This window comes from Ursus arctos, unplaced genomic scaffold, assembly GCF_023065955.2.
Source record: "Ursus arctos isolate Adak ecotype North America unplaced genomic scaffold, UrsArc2.0 scaffold_2, whole genome shotgun sequence".
Lineage (NCBI taxonomy): Eukaryota > Metazoa > Chordata > Mammalia > Carnivora > Ursidae > Ursus > Ursus arctos.
This window is the reverse complement of record NW_026622874.1, coordinates 84368847-84386131: the sequence shown is the minus strand read 5'-3', so window position 1 is coordinate 84386131 and position 17285 is coordinate 84368847. Positions and strand designations below refer to the sequence as shown.

The following is a 17285-nucleotide window of genomic DNA, read 5'->3' as shown; positions in this document are numbered from 1 at the left end:
CTTTCACTTATTATTAGTACCATATGCTAGAGTGTTTTGATTTGTATCTTATCTTGCTTTTTCATGAGTATCAGACTCATCTGCTACATTAAAAAGTCCTAAGGGACATAGAGCATAGCATTATGTCTCACTTAATCATGACTGCTGATCGACTGGCTGTTAAGAATGATGGTCAAGGTCTTGCTAGTGATATTCCAGACACTGACCCAAAGCTTAAGGCGTAATTTGCTAAGAGAAACAATAGCATGATTAAGAGCTGGGCTTTGGATGCACATGCACCTGGGTTCCAATCCCAGCTCACCCAACACTAGCCAGGTTAATTTCTAGCAAGTCACTTAACCTTGGAGGGGTCTAGATTGCTCTTCCTTATGCCCCAAATCCAACCCATCACTAATCTAGTTGGATCCACTCTGAAATGTATTTTGAAACCATCCAGCATGCTTGGGTGGCTCAGCTGGTTAAGCATCCGACTGTTGATTTCAGCTTAGGTCATGATCTCAGGGTCGTGAGATTGAGCCCCACATCAGCCTCTGTGCTGGGCATGGAGCCTGCTTAAGATTCTCTCTCTCTCTACCCCCCTCTGCCCTTCCTCCCAAAAAAGAAAAGAAGAAACAACCCATATGGATCAACTGTTGCCTCTTCCTCCTCATAGAGGCCATCCCTGGAAACCCTATCAGAAGAAACCCCACCAAGCACTCCCTGATGTCTCCCTGTGCCTTTTAATCACAGCTCTCAACACGATCAATGGCTCACAGCTTTCAACATAATCAGTGGATAACTCATTTACTTATTTCCTTATCTTTGTGTGTCTCTTCCACTACTAGAATGTGAGCCTCACGAGAGCAGGGATACTGTTTGTATTGTTCACTTATGGATCCCCTAGGGTCCATTCTAGGGTCTCCTAGAATAAGGCTTGACAGATCACGGGCTCTCAGAATCTTTGATGGACACATGGAAGAATAAATGAGTGGATGAACTTCAGTTTCCTCACTTGTAAATGAAAAGAGCCCTAACAGTACCTACCTCATGAGGTTGTTTTGAGGAATAAATGAGATTAATACATAAAATAAGAGTAAACACTTCTATAGTGCTTACCTCATGCCAAGAACTGCTTTAAGCCTCATGAAGAATTAGCCCCATTTTATGAGTGAGGGAACAGAGGCAAGTGGCTTTCCAAGGTCACACCGCTAGGAAGTAGCAGAGCCAGGATTCTGGCTGCAACATTCAAATCAGAGTCCATATTCAGAAAGACCGCACTCTCTGTAAGACTCTTAGCAAGATGAACATAGGTTGTTTAAAGCAAGACTCTTAACAAGATGAATGTAGGTTGTTCTTTGTTTACGTGTCAAACCTTACCCAAAAGCTGTATATTTTGCGTCAAGTCACACAAATCCCAAATCCCAAATCCCAGTTCTTACTCTGACCTGGCTTTTTCCAAGTCTTGTGCGCCTTCCCTGGAACCAAGACCAGTGATTCTGGGTTCTTCGTGCCCTCTGGGCTGGAGGAGTGGGAAGCCCAGAATCTAGCACCAAGGACAGCTCCCCCATTTTCTTGCCCCAATTCTTTGCTCCTAATGCTTATTGTCCTAAATTATTTTGACAAAACTTCTAGGCCATTCTACCCTTTCTTTACCTGTGCATGACACTGTGTAGGATAAAGCGCAGAGAAGGGAGCACTCTGCCTTACACTCCTCTTTAAGTTAGTAACAGCCTTGGTGGGTATGGGAGGAAAGCTCACTGATTTGGAAAAAGAGGAGCTTTCTTCTATACAGACCACCAGTTCCTGACATCACAATGACTCCCAATAACACCCTCCCCCAGTGCTGTTTATCCACACAGTGCAAATCTTATCACTTTACCACATTAAAGAATTTTTTTAAGGTAAATATTCTAGAGGCTTTGACATCCCTGATTTTTGTCAAGTACCCCCAAACGGGTTCCATTGGGCCAAAAATAACCAAACCATTGAGCGGAAATACTAAGAAGCACAAGAGGAACTCTCACATTAGCCTTTAGGAAACTGACATCTGGAACCACAGGGTCTCGGCCTGTAGTTTCTGGCTTCAAAAAAACACATTTGAGGCAAGGCCCCAGATGGGTCTCCTCTCTACTGGCCTGGGACACCCACTAGACATTCCTGTTGAAGCCCTGTTGGGAAACACTATAGAGTCAGATGTCTGGATGGGGTTGCCTCAGCCAAATCACTCTGCAGGGACTCCAGTCCCAATCTCTGATGGCAGTCATGTACTTACAACACTTCACAGGGTCTGAGAGTCAAAGACAGATGACCTCTTCTCCCCACTGTCTTCTCACCTGGGAAGAGGACACGACTGACCATTCCTGGGAACACCATCATGAAAAGAGGCAGCACTTTCAGGTAGGCGGCCATCAGAGAGCCTCCTTTGGCATGGGACAGGTTCTTGGCAGCCAGAGACCGCTGAACGATCACCTGGAAAACAGTGGGGTGGTTGGAGGCTGAAGTGGCTCTCTCTAAAAGCAAACAAAGAGTGCATCGTGGGCTTGGGATCTCGGTTTGTCTAGCTTCTCTTTGGGGGAAACACCACTTTCCTATTCCCAATCCCTGTGGTCCAGTTGAGGAAGCTAAAGAACCCCCTTCCATCCCCTCCCTACTCCTTTATCCTGGAGTTGGACCTGGCCAACTTGATTTCTACACAGAATTTCTCCACTTCTCTGGCTACCGTGATCAGTTGAGGAAAAGTATGAATCCGAGGTGGGCCAATTACAGCTTTCCATAGAACTTCAGCTTAGAAGAGGCAACGGAAAGCAGCACCCTACCACCCAAGGCCTCCATTAGAATTGCCAACTATGAAAGGAGCTTAGACCACCAGCTGCACCTCTGACATCATATTGGGAAAGATCCCTTGAAACTGAAGTCATCTCAGGGATGCCTGAATGGTTCAGTTGTTTGAGCACCTTCCTTCAGCTCAGGTCATGACCCTGGGGTCCTGGGAGCGAGCCCCACATCAGGCTCCCTGCTCAGTGAGAAGCCTGCTTCTCCCTCTTTCTCTGCCCCTCCCCCCACTCATGCTCACTCTCTCTTTCTCAAATAAATAAAATCATTAAAAATATATATCAAATTAAAAAAAAAAACCTTATCTACTCAAAAGGAATAACTTGTTCCAGAGTGTTTTCTGAGTAGGAGACTGGTCCCCCAAAATCATCCTCCAGCCTTCAGATTCAATCTACATGAGCCCAGAACTTTCTCTCCTATTTTCTTAGGCTTTGAGTCTTGAAGCATCTGGAGAAGCTACAGAGACCTTGGTGAGTTACCAGAGCCTTTACAAGCAGGTTCAGCGAACTATGGACAAGAGGACTGAAATGTCACATCATTACCACTGTGACACTGTGACAAGCAGGACAAAGTTGGGATTCTTCCTTTTTTTTTTTTTTTTTTGACAGTGAACATTTATGGGGTAATCTTCCTAGAGTGTCCTGCTCCTTCTTTTGAAACCCACTCCCTGTCCACACGGCTACACTACCATCTTGGGCATAGCTGCCTGACCCAGGGGTGGGCACCTGACGCATGCTGGACCCTTCTACAGGATTTTCGGATTGGGACTTAGGGAGTTGTCAGCTTCTTTCCTGTTGGTCTGCAGTGCGAGGCAATAAGACGGAGATGGAGAGGGAAACCAGACTACGTTCCAGCAATTTCTGAAGGCTCGTTCTACTTCCTGCTGTTTGTATTCCACGAGCTAATACATCTCCCACCCTTTTCCTGATAGTTTCAGGGGTTTTGTTTGTTTGTTTGTCACTTGCAGCCAAAGGTACCTTGACAGGCCCAAATTAGATTTGTTGGGATGCTGCATAGGAAAGACTCTAAAATGTAGGATTGGCTTATGTGAGGAAAAGGTGGGGAGCATGGAGGCCCTCAGTCCACAGCTGGGAAGTTAGCCATCCTTGTTTAGAGGTTGGTTTAATTCGGGTGCCCGGGTGGCACAGTTGGTTTAGAGTTCACCTCTTGGTTTCGGCTCAGGTCGTGATCTCAGGGTCGTGAGATCAGAGCCCTGCGTCGGGCTCCCTGCTCAATGCGGAGTCTGCTTGGGATTCTCTCTCTCTTCCTCTGCCCTTCCCCACCCCGTGCTCCGTCTCACTCTCTCTCTCCCTCTCAAATAAATAAATAAATCTTTTAAGAAAATTTATAGAAGTTGGTTTAACTGTTATATGCTATTTCTCAGAACTCCAGACATGTATCTACTGAGGCTTTCTAGAACACTTGAGAATGTGGTAGTAAAATGTGAGGATATCAAGGTCTATAGAACACGTCATGTTGCTTCAGTAAGGTGCCCAAAGAGGCACACAGGCGTCGATCCTAGCCTGTCCCTCTGCAAGCAGAGAGGAAAGCATTTAGAGCTTTGGAAAACAAAGCCCTTTCTACTGGAGATCCCGAACTGTGACCAAAAGGAAGTCTGGCTTTTATTCCCAAGAAGTGGAGAATACAAACATCAATTTAAGAGGCAGCTGAGTAAGTTTGAAGACATTTGTGCTCCTTGAAAACCCATGAGCCCAGGGATGAGGGGGTCCCCTTGTAGGACAACCCCCAGGTCCAGGTAATGGAACCACAGTTTAGAGGAATGGTATGAAAAGGAGTTAATCCATGTAGAATGGTTAGACCAGCAGCAGTAAATGTTTAAATGCCATTACAATTGTCTGTTGTTATTTATCTTTTCAGTCTCTACCCAGGAAGATCTGGAATATTCTCTGTCAGTGAGTCACAAATGCTGCTTTGCCTTTCTCCTGTTCTAAAATTAGCCTAGGGGCACCTGGGCGGCTCAGTTGGTTGAGCCTCCAACTCTTGATTTCAGCTCAGGTCATGATCTCAAGGTCGTGAGATAGAGCCCCGTGTGGGGCTCCCTGCTGCGCACAGAACCTGCTTGAGATTCTCTCTCCCTCTCTTGCCATCCCCCCGCCACGCACACCTGTGTGTTCTCTCTCCCTCCCTCTAATAAATAAATATCTTAAAATTAGCCTAGATATACCCTGGCAAAGCTCTACGTTCCCGAGGGCAGGACCAGCACAGTGAAGCAAAGCAGTCTCAGGACTCCACGGAATCCAGGTCGGCGGCTACACTCTGTGGTCAAGACCAAAGTCACGCGGTCAAGGAAGGCTTGCGTTTCCAGGCCCTCTTGCCCTGCTGGCATTTGGAAGGAGACTGAGTCGTCTGTGACTAAGTTCCCAGGCTCCTGAACAACGTGGGGTGGGTTGGAGGTGGTTTTCACAGGGTGCATGCTGGAATTCCAGCTAAGAAGGGCTCGAGGCACCTCAAGTATTTGTACAAATTCAGAAGTATCAGCCGGCAGTGAGCTGTGTCAAGAGCACTAACATAAACCACAGCAAAAATGTAAATGTTTTTCGTGGTTTATTAACTGTCCCTGCGACCGAAGGACTATGGCCAAATTCCTCATGCTTCCCTCTTCTGTAACCATTAGTAACCACACTGTTAGTAAGGAAACAAGGAAATAAGATGTTAGTATTTCAAGGTTATGCCCCCTGAACTTGACTCAGGGCCTGTGACGTTTAAAGTCCACGCTGTTAGCCTAGATCTGTGCTGTGTCCCAAAGTGTCTCCTACCTGAGATTTGCGGGGGGAGGGGGAGAAGATCTGCCAAGGATGGTCTCTCTCTTAAAGGGGCAGTGCGTGTGTATTGTGCCCACCACTGCCCAGGTACGGAGCCACTCTGGGCCATGGGGGTACCTGGGCTCTGTTCTCGGCATGGTCACCTGCATAAATTCAGTTGCCCTACTCCGAGATCATCACTTTCCATCAGCCCTGGGGCACCTGGGTGGCTCCATCAGTGAAGCATCTGCCTTCGGCTCAGGTCATGATCTTGGGGTCCTGGGATCGAGCCCCGAGTCAAGCTCCCAGCTCAGCGGAGAGCCTGCTTCTCCCTCTCCCTCGGCTGCTCCCCTGGCTTGTGCTCTCTCTCTCTCTCTCTCCTCTCGCAAATAAATAAATAAATAAATAATCTTTTAAAAAGATAAAAAATAAATAAACTTCCATCAGCTCTGACTCTGTAATACAGCTTCCAAAATGGTACACAGATCTCCGACCCTCATCAGGAAGACACATTTCAATGGGTGATATACTCGCTGGGTTTGCAACCTGACCGAGCATAAACAGGTACGCATAAAACGGCTCCTATCTCCCTGCCCAAGAGCATGCGCTCTTCTTCGTTTTACCTACCTCCACCCGGAGTTTCTTCATGGATACGTAAGAAATGCAAATATCGATTCTTTCCCTCCCCGCTTTAACACAAAAGGGCTTACTATACATGTTGTCCTGCCTTTTGCGTTTCTCGTTTCTTTCTTCACACCAGCTACGTATGAGCTGGAGGGTATTGGTTCTGGCCGTTCCCTCCGTTGCAAACTGTTCCCCCACTATCGCAGGAAGCCCTGCTCTTCTTCGAGGCCTCTGCTTCCAAGGGTGACCTCCCCTTGCCACCATATTTTATTTATTTGTTTTTCAAAATGCTTTATATATTTTATGTAAGTCATCTCTACACCCAACGTGGGGCTCGAACTCACAACCCCAAGATCAAGAGCTCCACCGACGGAGCCGGCCGGGCGCCCCGCCACCCTATTTTAAACTGCATTCTCACCTTCTCAACCTCTCTTGCCTTCCCTGCTTTAAAAAAAAAAAAAAAAGACATTTATCACCTTTAAATATTCCACATAATTTACTTATTGTCTGTCTACCCCCCACTAGAGGAAGGTGAGCGCCAGGTGAGACAAGAGCACTGTCTGATCTGTTTACTCATGCTTTCCAAGTGTCTGGGACAAAGAGGACACCCAGTGAGTATTTGTTGAGTAAACGATACCCAATATCAATTTTAACCTCCATTTAAAATGTCTTCTCTTTTGTTTATTGGATCTTTCCAGGCATTAGCAAGCTGTATTAAGAATTCCCCTTTGGAAAAAAAAAAAAAGAATTCCCCTTTGGGGCGCCTGGGTGGCACAGTCATTAAGCGTCTGCCTTCAGCTCAGGGCGTGATCCCGGTGTTCTGGGATCAAGCCCCACATCAGGCTCCTCTGCTAGGAGCCTGCTTCTTCCTCTCCCACTCCCCCTGCTTGTGTTCCCTCTCTCGCTGGCTGTCTCTGTCAAATAAATAAATAAAATCTTTAAAAAAAGAAAAAAGAATTCCCCTTTGCAGGGGCGCCTGGGTGGCTCAGTCCATTAAGCATCCAACTCTTGATTTTCGGCTGAGGTCATGATCTCAGGGTCGTGAGATCAAGCCTCATGTCTGGCTCTGTGCGGAGCAGAGTCTGCTTGAGACTGTCTCCCTCTGCCCCTCCCCCTGCTCACTCTCTCTCTCCCCCCCCAAAATAAATAAGTAAATCTTTAAAAACAAACAAAAAACAGTTCCCTTTTGCAAATATTAGTAGCCCCGGATTTGCCATTACATGAGCAAGCTCCAGAAGTAAAATAATGTGGAGCAGCAGGAAGGAAGGAGTAGCCGAGCTTGGTGGGGGAGGGAGAGGGGAACGCAAACAAGAGAACAGATGGAGGAAACCAGCCGTCCTGCAGGGCGCTCCCTCATCAGCTGCCCCGTACCTGATCCGTGCACCAGTACCACAGGGACGGGACGGACATTCCAAGTAGGATCCCAGGCCACGGGAGATCGGATGTCACGGGGTCTCGGAAAATATGGAAGGCATCTTCTCGGGGCAGCCCGCAGCTGTTGTTCTCACTCCGGTTGCTAGCCACGGCCAGGAAGTACTTCTCCTCCAGGCCTTCCATCCCGCCAACTGCGGCAAAGCCTAAAACGCAGAAGAAACACCAATTTGCCAGAAACTCCGAGCCATCGACAGCAAGTGGTAAGGGGATGGCTGGATGGGCGACATCCTACGTAGAGCAGAGCTAACACGGGACGTTAGTCACCTTAAAGGTTCTTAGCCTTGTTTTGATGCCTTAGTGGTGATTACGTATTGCTTCTCAGAATATTAATAACCAACGCATAATACAAAATACATAGGATTATAAAGGAAACCAAACATACTGAAGGCAATCATCAAAACATAAAAACTGTGGCTTAGTAGTTATTTGCTCCATTAAACAGTACGACCTAGCAGTAGGTCTAATAACTATTTATTAATTAATTTATTTATTTTTAAGTAATCTCTATGCCCAACATGGGGCTCGAACTCACAACCCTGAGATCAAGAGTCATACACTCCACTGACTGAGCCGGCCAGGCTCCCTTGTAATAACCATTTGGTTTCAAAGCAGCCATGAGCACAAACAGTACTTCAGGCCAAGAACTGTGAAAACATCTGGATAGAAACGTCTGTGGTATCTTTTGGTATCAAAGTCATGGATGTTGCTAATATTCCTGTGGTTTATTGCCTACATCTATAACTGAAAAAAATATGCTACATTTCAATTCTAGATTTATGAAAACAGAGATGGATTTTTTCCCATCCAAATTCACATGGGTATTTTTTGTAAATTTTGCTTATTTTTTTTCAGTGACTAATTTTTGTAGATGGTGCTTTGATGCTGGAAAAAAGTTACGTTCGCTATTATGAGAAAGCTTATTCATTCATGTAATTTATAACTTCTAAATCCTTATTTATGGTTTTGTCCTGTGGAGTGTTGAAGTCTTTGGCACTATTTTGGTTTCTGTCAATTTCTATTTCTAACAACTTTCCGTCTTGTGTATTTTGCTGCAAAGTGTTTTTTGTTTGTTTTGTTTTTTAAGGTTTTATTTACTTCCTTGACAGAGAGGGAAATAGAGCGAGCATGCACGAGCAGGGGGGTGTCAGAGGGAGAAGCAGGCTCCCCACTGAGCACGGACCCCGATGAGGGACTCGATCCCAGGACCCTGGGATCATGACCGGAGCCGAAGGCAGACGCTTCACCAACTGAGCTACCCAGGCGCCCCTTAAGATTTTTTTAAAGTAATGTCTACACCCAATGTGGGGCTTGAACTCCCAACCCCAAGATCAAGAGTTGCATGCCCTTCCAACTGAGCCAGCCAGGCACCTTAAAAGGCTTTTTTTTTTTTTTTTTAAAGGCTTTTCTCTTCTTTTTAATCACTCTAAAAGATAATCGACTGTCTAAAGCAAAACTTGTAGCCGCGTATCGGGGTTCAGGGCGTGTGTAAATGTATAGTAACAATAACACAGAAGACAGGAGGGAGAATTCGGAAGTGTAATATTGCCAGCTTCTTAAACTATACATGAAGCAGGAGAATAACGTTAGAAGGAAAACGGAGATGAACATTGAAAACTTTAGGGCCAACACCAAAATATTTTTACTTATAATTAACCTTCAAAAAAATGATTGTTTACTTAATAATGTCTCCTTCCAATCATTTGTTAATGTACAGAAACACAACTGATTTTTGTACATTGATTTCGTACGTACAACTTTATCAATTTGTTTATTGCTTCTAACAATTTTTGGTGGAGTCTTCAGGGTCTTCTCTATAGAATTCCTGTGTTCAGCAAACAGACAATTTTCAAGTACTTGGAGATTTTGCAGGTATATTTCTGCTATTGATTTTTATTTAATTCCACTACAGCCATAGAATACATAGAAAGATCTAGAGGTTTGGCTAATAATAGACCTTGGGCAGATCTGTTTTGGCTCTCTCTTGCCTCTGAAAATCTGTTTTAAGTAGCTCGTGCAGCCCTGGGAGGCTCAAAGATTTGGTATTTCTGACAGCGACACTTTTCTAGTGAGGCTGGACATGTCACATATCCGTTACTCATCTGTATTTCCTCTTTACACACAGGACACCATGAAGTTTTTCTTCTTTTAAGGGACTGAAACACTTCTTGTTAAGTTAATAATACGTCTTTTTCGTCTGTGTTGTGAAACAACTATTCTATGACGACTCTGAAATCTTGTTGGAAGGATGACAGGCACAGAAACAAAATGCAAACCGTGCAGAAAGACACCATGTTCCGGTCAAACTCTTGTTTACACCCCTCGACCCCTGTTTCTAGACAATTCCTGAGCCTTTCCTTGTTTTCCATGCCTTTGACACGTCAGAGGAACTGGTTAGGTTATGTTGTAAAATGTCTCTCGATCTGGGCGTCTGGTGGTTCTTCCCGATGAAGCTGAGGTTATGTCTTGGCAAGCATGGCACACAGGATACGGCGTGTCCTCCTCCCCGTATCAGGAGTGACATGAGGTCAATGTCTAATTCCCGGTGACATTAACCGTGATCACTTAGCCACAGTGGTGTGGGCCAGGCGGCTCCACTGGGAAGTGACTATGTTTCCCTTTGTAATGAATAAATATTTTGGACACGACAACTGCGGCCATGCAAAGATCCTGTGTCCTCCTCAACTCTCCCTTGCCAACCTGAGCTCGTATCGCTAGGTCTTGCCTGCAGATCACTGTGATGCCCTCCTGGTGAGTTTCCAGCTCTCCCTCCAACTGCATTTATTCCCTGGGATTCTTCTCTAAGGAAGAGCTGCCGCTTTGCCCCTTTAATTTGTTAGTCATTTATCCCTATCAAAATTAGAAGAACTATTCATTTTTACTTAAAAAACAGTAAATGTGCAGGTGCCTGGGTGTTCAGTCGAGTAAGAGGCTGACTCTTGATTTCAGCTCAGGTCATGATCTTGGGGTCATGGGATGGAGCCCCTCGTGGGGCTCCTCACTCAGCGGGGGGGCTGCTGGAGAGTCTCTCTTCTTCTGCCCTCCTCCCCCGTCCCTCTAAAATAAATAAATCTTAAAAAACAAACCAGTATGTTTCCATAAACCCAATTCTTTGACAGCTAAAATAACCATACGTCGAGCAGGAATGCCCCAGTGGGTATGCTTTTGAGCGTGGGCTTGCCGATCACAGTGATGAAAGCAGATGTCACCGAGAGAGGGGTTGTCATCCACCCAAGTGACCCTGGGGCCCCACTTACTGTAGCCCATCAGGATGAGCGCTCCTATAAGCATGATCAGCGTCTGCAGGGCGTCCGTGTAGATCACAGCGGCCAGGCCACCTGGGTGGGGGGGAGGTAAGCACTGGGGTGAGGAACGGGTACCGTGGTGGAGAGGAGTTACCCTGGGGAGCAAGTTCAAGACCTGCCTCAGGAGATTTCTTAGTGTTGTTTGCAAAGATGGCCACGGTATCTCCTTCCCGAGCGCGTGCCCGCTTTGCGCCGCGGCTTTCCTGCTCCTTCCAGGCTGAGGTAAAGCTGATTGCTCTACTTCTTAACAAGAGGCTGGCCAAATGGCTTGCTTCGACCGACAGAATATGGTGGGAGCGATATTGTGCAGCTTGAAGCCTAGGCCTCAAGGGCCTGGAAGGTTCTGCTCTTGCTCTCGTGTTGCCCTGAGACCTCCGTGCTGGAGAAGCCCATCCTCGCCTGCTGGAGGACGATGGCTCACGTGGGGGGGAGGCCCAGCGACAGCCCTCTGCCTGGACTTCCCTTCCCCCTGCACTTCTCTTAAGAGCTTCCTTCATAGCATTTAAGTGTGGTTCAAACGTCACCCTAGTAAGGCCTTTCCTGAACATTCTCTGTGGGAAAAAACCCAAAAAACAAAACACCCTCCTTATCCCATCACTGCCTGTCTCGCCCTGCTTAAACTTCCTTCAGAGCACGTATCAGATTATAATAATATACCCTCATATTATTTCTTGGTTTCCTTGTTCATTGTCTGTCTCCCCATTAGAATGTAAGGTCCTTTCAGGTAAAGATTTTATCTGTTTTGTTTACGGCTGTGCCCCATTTCCCAGCACGATGTCTCGCACCTGCTAGGTAATATCTAGATGTATTTGCAGAATGAATTATATGACACCAAGAGGAGGCAGAGGAGGGTGAAGCTGGAGCAGAATGTAAAGATAAAAAGGCGAATGTTCCAAACCAGATACTTGTCCGGGCCCTACTATGTGCCTGTCTCTCCCCTACGACGCAGCTCTGGTGGGGAGAGAGGAGGCTGCCCGACCTCAGGCTCCAGAATTCGTCGCTCACCATCTAGTGTTACAGAGTGCACGTGAGCAAACATGCTCAGCCCCGACAGTTCTCAATAAATAGTTCTTCAATAAATAAATGGAAAATAGCTTGATGCAGCTGTGGTCCATTTTTAAACCCTCCTTCTAATTGGGAAACCCTCTTCCTTTGGACAATGGCTGAGAGAAATCATCTTATCTGGAGTCATGGAGCGAGGTGTAATGAATGAATGGTTTTAACACACGGGAACATCAGAAGATGGGCCAGGAAAAGATTGGGGGGGGCACAGCCTCTCAAGCATCACCCCTTGTTCAGACACACCTGCTATAGTGTACAGAGCCGTGATGGCCAACAGCCCGACTATGGCCAGGTAGAGATCCAGGTGCAGAGACTGCTGGATAAAGATGGCGCCTGCATACATGTCCACCTGGGGAGACATAAGTTGGCAGATGAATGAATGGAAGGACATTTTCAGCACAGGTTCCCCTAAGCCTGAATTCGGGCAAACACAGAAGAGTCCTAGACTGCCCCTTATTCAGCCACATCTTCCCAGATGGGGGGTCTCAAACTGGAGCCCTGTGGGCCATTACATTTGACACCCATTCACTGGGCTAATACAACTTCCTCCTCAGTTGTCTTCCGGCTTCTGTTTTTGATCTTCTACCCTCCACCCTCGACACTGCAACCTTTATCAAATACTGTCATGATCCTATCATCCTTCTCCTGCCCATTAAAATTCTTCAGTGGTCCTCCCACGTCCCCCCGATAACGTCTACGTAAGTATGTTAGAGTTGCATGCCAGGCTTCATGGTCTGCTCACCCCTTGGCCTCATTTCCTTCACTCCCTCCATGTTCCCTGCTTCCCTAATGAGCCCTGTCCATCCATCTGGAATGCCAGCCCCCCTTTCCCTAGCTGGGAACCTTGGTCGTAACTTCCCTTGGGAAGGCTTTCCGCCTCTGTAGCTTCCCACCAGCCGAGAGGCAGGGTTCTGAAAGGACGTTGTCATCCAACGTCCGTCTCTCAAGCCTGTAGCTGGCGTAGAGTCCGTTATTGTTTGGAGTGAATGGAATTCCTCGGCACTCCCGGCCCCCAGCCCACCTCACCTGGGACAAGCTCTCGCGGCCCCAGCTGGAAGCAGAGACAGCAACCGCTGAGTTAGGCTGAGCACACGTGGCCTGGGGGCTACACCGCATCTACCCATCTAACCAAAGGCCCGGGTGGGGCAGGCTCGATGGGCCTCAGCATAGCTGATGAATCCCTGATGACTGCCTGACCCCAGGAGGGGGAACAGCCCCCCACAAAGGGGCTGTCGGGGCTCTCGGAGTCCCGTTCTGTGACCCGCACCATCCAGACAGGTTGCCAAAGCTTTGGCGGGAGTGGAAAGAGGTGTCCTTCCCTCCACCTTTTCTCCCAACTTCCTCTGTCCATGCTTCCCCTCATCCCCCACCCCTCCCACCCCTCCCAACCTCCGCGTTCCCAGGAAGCCCGCCCAAGAGGAGGAAATGCAGGGCAGGACACGCTGCCAGGGGCCGTACTGGACCTTCTCAGCCCCTCACCGAGATCTTGGTGAAGATATAGATGAACAGGTAGAGCACAGCCAGGGTGACCGGGATCCTGTGGCCTCCGAAGCGCTTCCTTAGGTATTCTGGCATCGTGGTGACCTGCGGGGCCGGAGCTGAGCTGTCACCACCCGCACAGCCTCAGGGCACTGGCCCGACCCCTCTCCCTCCCCCCTTCCTCTCCCAACTCAGCAGCCCTGATGGTCTTCTTAACCACAGACTTAAGAAGGGAGGAGAAAATGGGGACAGAGGAGTGGCTCAGTCAGTTAAGCATCTGCCTTTGGATCTGGTCATGGTCCCAGGGTCCTGGGATGGAGCCCCACGTTGGGGGGGGTCCCTGCTCAGCAGGGAGCCTGCTTCTCCCTCTGCCCCTCCCCCTGCTCTTGCTCACTCTCTCACTCAAATAAATAAAATCTTGAGGAAAAAAAAAAGAAAGAGGAGGAGAAAATGGGGGCAGAGGGGTGGGGTGCAGAGGAATTGGGGTTCTGTGCAGGGGGATATACCCACCTATTGCTCCCACCCCCATCGTATTATCAATTACTTACTGTTTTTCTTTAAACCAACTCACATAAACAGTTAAATACATTTACCTCAAAAGGAAACTTCAAAGCACCACCGTCAACAGAAATTCAATCTTCAATTTAAGGGGACCGACAAAAATAAACACTGGATAATCAAGCAATTATTTTCTATTCTTCTCTGGCAACACCGAAGACTCTGGACCCTATGCCTATTCATCCTTTAACAACAGCGAAAGAGAATGCTGGAGAAGGGTCGGGCTGGTGTTACAGGCGGACCAGCGCCAACCTAGACTTGCCCCTTGTGTTCATCCAACAAGTGAAAGGCCACAGGACAGGACACAGCGCCAGCACGGGATTCGGTGTAGTGGGGCCCACGTCTAACACCTAAAAGCGTCTCAAGAATCTCCATTTGCCCATGCTCCAAACTTTGGGGAAATTGCTCTCCTGTCAACCTTTAGGCAGGTTACCAGCAAAAGCAGGGGATTCAGACAGCAGTCTCCAGGGACAATAAAGAGACGAGGGGGGCACTGAATCACGGTGGCTCCCTCATGCCCGGGGGCGGGGGCAGTCTGAAGCCAGACATCATTACCATATGGGCACCCCAGGGACTGGGCCATGCTGCCAAGGACCATTATTTGGGTAGAACTTTCCTCGAGGGTTTGGCATGTTCTTTCCCAGCCTGCTCACCCCCACTGTGCACCGTACCCCCAGACTTGCGGTTGAGACAATGCCATATCTGGACTCTGAACATCAAGCCAACTGTTCTTCCATGAGGTACTAGATTTTCGATGGGGAAGGACAGACTTAGATTTTTGCAGAAATGTTTGTAGCCCCTCCTCCAGGCTGTTCCTGCTTGGGTGTCCCAGTCTAACCCAGGGAGGAGACTAATGAGTCCCTGACCACGAGCTAATGAATGGCCAACCATCCACTCCAAAGTCAGACTGTGAAGCAATATTGGGAGAGACTGTTAATGGTAGAATCTGGGTATTTAAGAACACAAGGGCATGCGGTGCAAAATCATTTCAACTTTGATGTAGGCTTGGAATTTTTTTCAAAATAAAACATTGGCCAAAAAAAGAAAGTGAACTCTAGGAATAAATGGACATTTGCAAATAGAAAAAAAAGCAAAACAAGAAAAAAAGCTTCTCTTTTCTCCCCATCTCCCCCAAAGGGCAATCTGGGAGTCTGACCTTCATGAAGGTCTTGCCTCTCAACCCTCTGGTTTTACAGCAAGACAAGCACATTAGGGGTTTTCCAGAAGCACGTGGACCGAACTCTTACCATGCTACCAGGCAATCATGCAGGGGGAGATTCAATCAGAGCATACTGAATGGACACACCAGTGGACGTGGAGTGAGAGCTGATTAGAGAGGACAGAGAAGGGCTTCAGTCCCTTCAGGTAAGTGGGCCGAGGAAGGGGCTCTTCACGCAGATTTACTGTCTCATCTGTGGATGACAGCCGACAGACGGGAGGCCACAGCTGTTAGGCTAATTGTGTCAAGCAGCTAGGAAGGCAATCTGCCAGCAAGCAAAGCTGAGACAAGCAGGCAGGTAGACAGGCAGATGGAGAGGTGAGGAATGGCCAGCAGTCAACACAGGAACCGCCCTCTGGTTATGGCTAAGATGTTAAGAATTATGTTAAGAAGTAAACAAAGTAAATGACTGCTGTCCTGGGGGATGAGCACCCTCGTTCCTGAGGCCTCACCGCTGGTGGGTCCCCTTCCCTCACACACCCCTCATTTCCTGCAGGATTCCCTGGATCCCATCCAGACTGCCGCACTTCATCGTCATGTAAAACCCCTCCCTCGTCCTCCAAAACCCATGCTCCCTGCCCTCAGCCTTCCCCCGGGCCCTGCCCAGCATTCAGGGGGGGGATTCCAGTCCCTTCTCTGTCCTCCTCTTTCGAGACTTTTCCCCAGTCTGGAAGCAGCCCCAAGGACAGTGCAGGGAACCCACAGGGGACACCTCGGCTGGTGTCTCAGTTTGCTCAGCCCCAGCAAATGGAGTCTTTCCACTCCAGTGAGCCAGTTCCTTGAGCCACACCTGAGCCTCGTCATCCCCGGGACCCTGTTCACGTCCGATGCCCCAAATGTCCATCAACGCAGCTCCCTCATTTGCTAACGCTCATGATACTTTGGGACTTGACCAAGACTTCCAGTCCTTCACCAGTGCCTCTTCTTTGGGTGTTGGCTCATTCCCCATTGTGTACCAGACACAATTCTAGGAGGAAACCGAATGGTTCCTGCTCTCCCGGAGCTTAAGGTCTACTGGGAGACACACACAGTCTAGGGCAGTGGTTCTCAACCGAGGACGATTCTGTACCTCCCCAGGGAACATCTGGCAATGTCTGGAGAATTGGGGCTGTCACGATTTGGGGGATGGGGTGCTGCCAGCATCTAGCGGGTAGAGACGGCTGCTGCAAATACCCTACAATGCACAGAATACCCCCACCCTGACACATGCACAACACCCCCCCAAAATTATTCAGCCCGAAATGTCACTAGGACTGAGACTGAGACACCCTGGTCTAACGGGAGAGGCACACAGTCTGATGGGGGAGACATATGAATTTAATCATCGCATGAGCAAATGCAAAGGAGCAACCAAGGCCAATACAATGGAGGAGGAGATTTAACCTAATCAGAGAGGTGAGAGGGGGCTTCTCAGAGGAACTGTTGCTTAGAGTATGATTTGAAAGATGAACACAAGTTAACTGCCCCATGAATGCAAAGAAAAACTTTCTAGTGAGAGGGAAAAGCACTGCTGTGTTTTGGAGAAACAGCCCCGTGAGGACGGGGAACAGCTGGGTCCTGCCTTCGGCTCAGGTTGTGAACTGCAGGTCCTGGGACCGAGCCCCGCATCAGGCTCCCTGCTCAGTGGGGAGTCTGCTTCTCCCTCTCCCCGTCCGCTTGTTGTCTCTTTCTCAAATGAATACATAAGAAACATTTTTTTTAAGGGGGGGGATGCTTGGGTGGCTCAGTCAGTTAACTGTCTGCCTTCAGCTCAGGTCATGATCCCAGGGTCCTGGGATCGAATCCTGCATCAGGCTCCTTGCTTAGTGGGAAGCCTGCTTCTCCCTCTGCCTGCAGCTCCCCCTGCCTGTGTGCTCACTCCCTCTCTCTCTCTGTCTCTGGCAAATAAATAAAACCTTAAATAAAAATAAAAAAAGAAAGCACAGTGAGATACAACCACGTGCCCTCCAGATTATCAAGAATTTAGTTGGAAAATACCCCGTGCTGGCAAGGATGTGGAGCAACGGAGCAAAGGGAATCTGCAGACACTGCTGG

The 17285-nt window shown here is 48.2% G+C and overlaps 1 protein-coding gene across 1 annotated transcript in view; it reads right to left on the bottom strand.

Annotated features, from left to right (window-relative positions):
- The window catches only part of SLC5A11 (solute carrier family 5 member 11), a 42019-nt gene that overhangs the window by 9557 nt on the left and 15177 nt on the right, over positions 1–17285 (bottom strand). Inside the window, exons 6-10 of the mRNA XM_026515636.4 lie at positions 13475–13579; positions 12239–12344; positions 10886–10966; positions 7569–7774; positions 2313–2448 (exon numbers count right to left, since the gene is read on the bottom strand). Coding sequence (XP_026371421.1) covers positions 2313–2448; positions 7569–7774; positions 10886–10966; positions 12239–12344; positions 13475–13579 — 634 coding nt within the window. The remainder of the gene's footprint in view (positions 1–2312; positions 2449–7568; positions 7775–10885; positions 10967–12238; positions 12345–13474; positions 13580–17285) is intronic.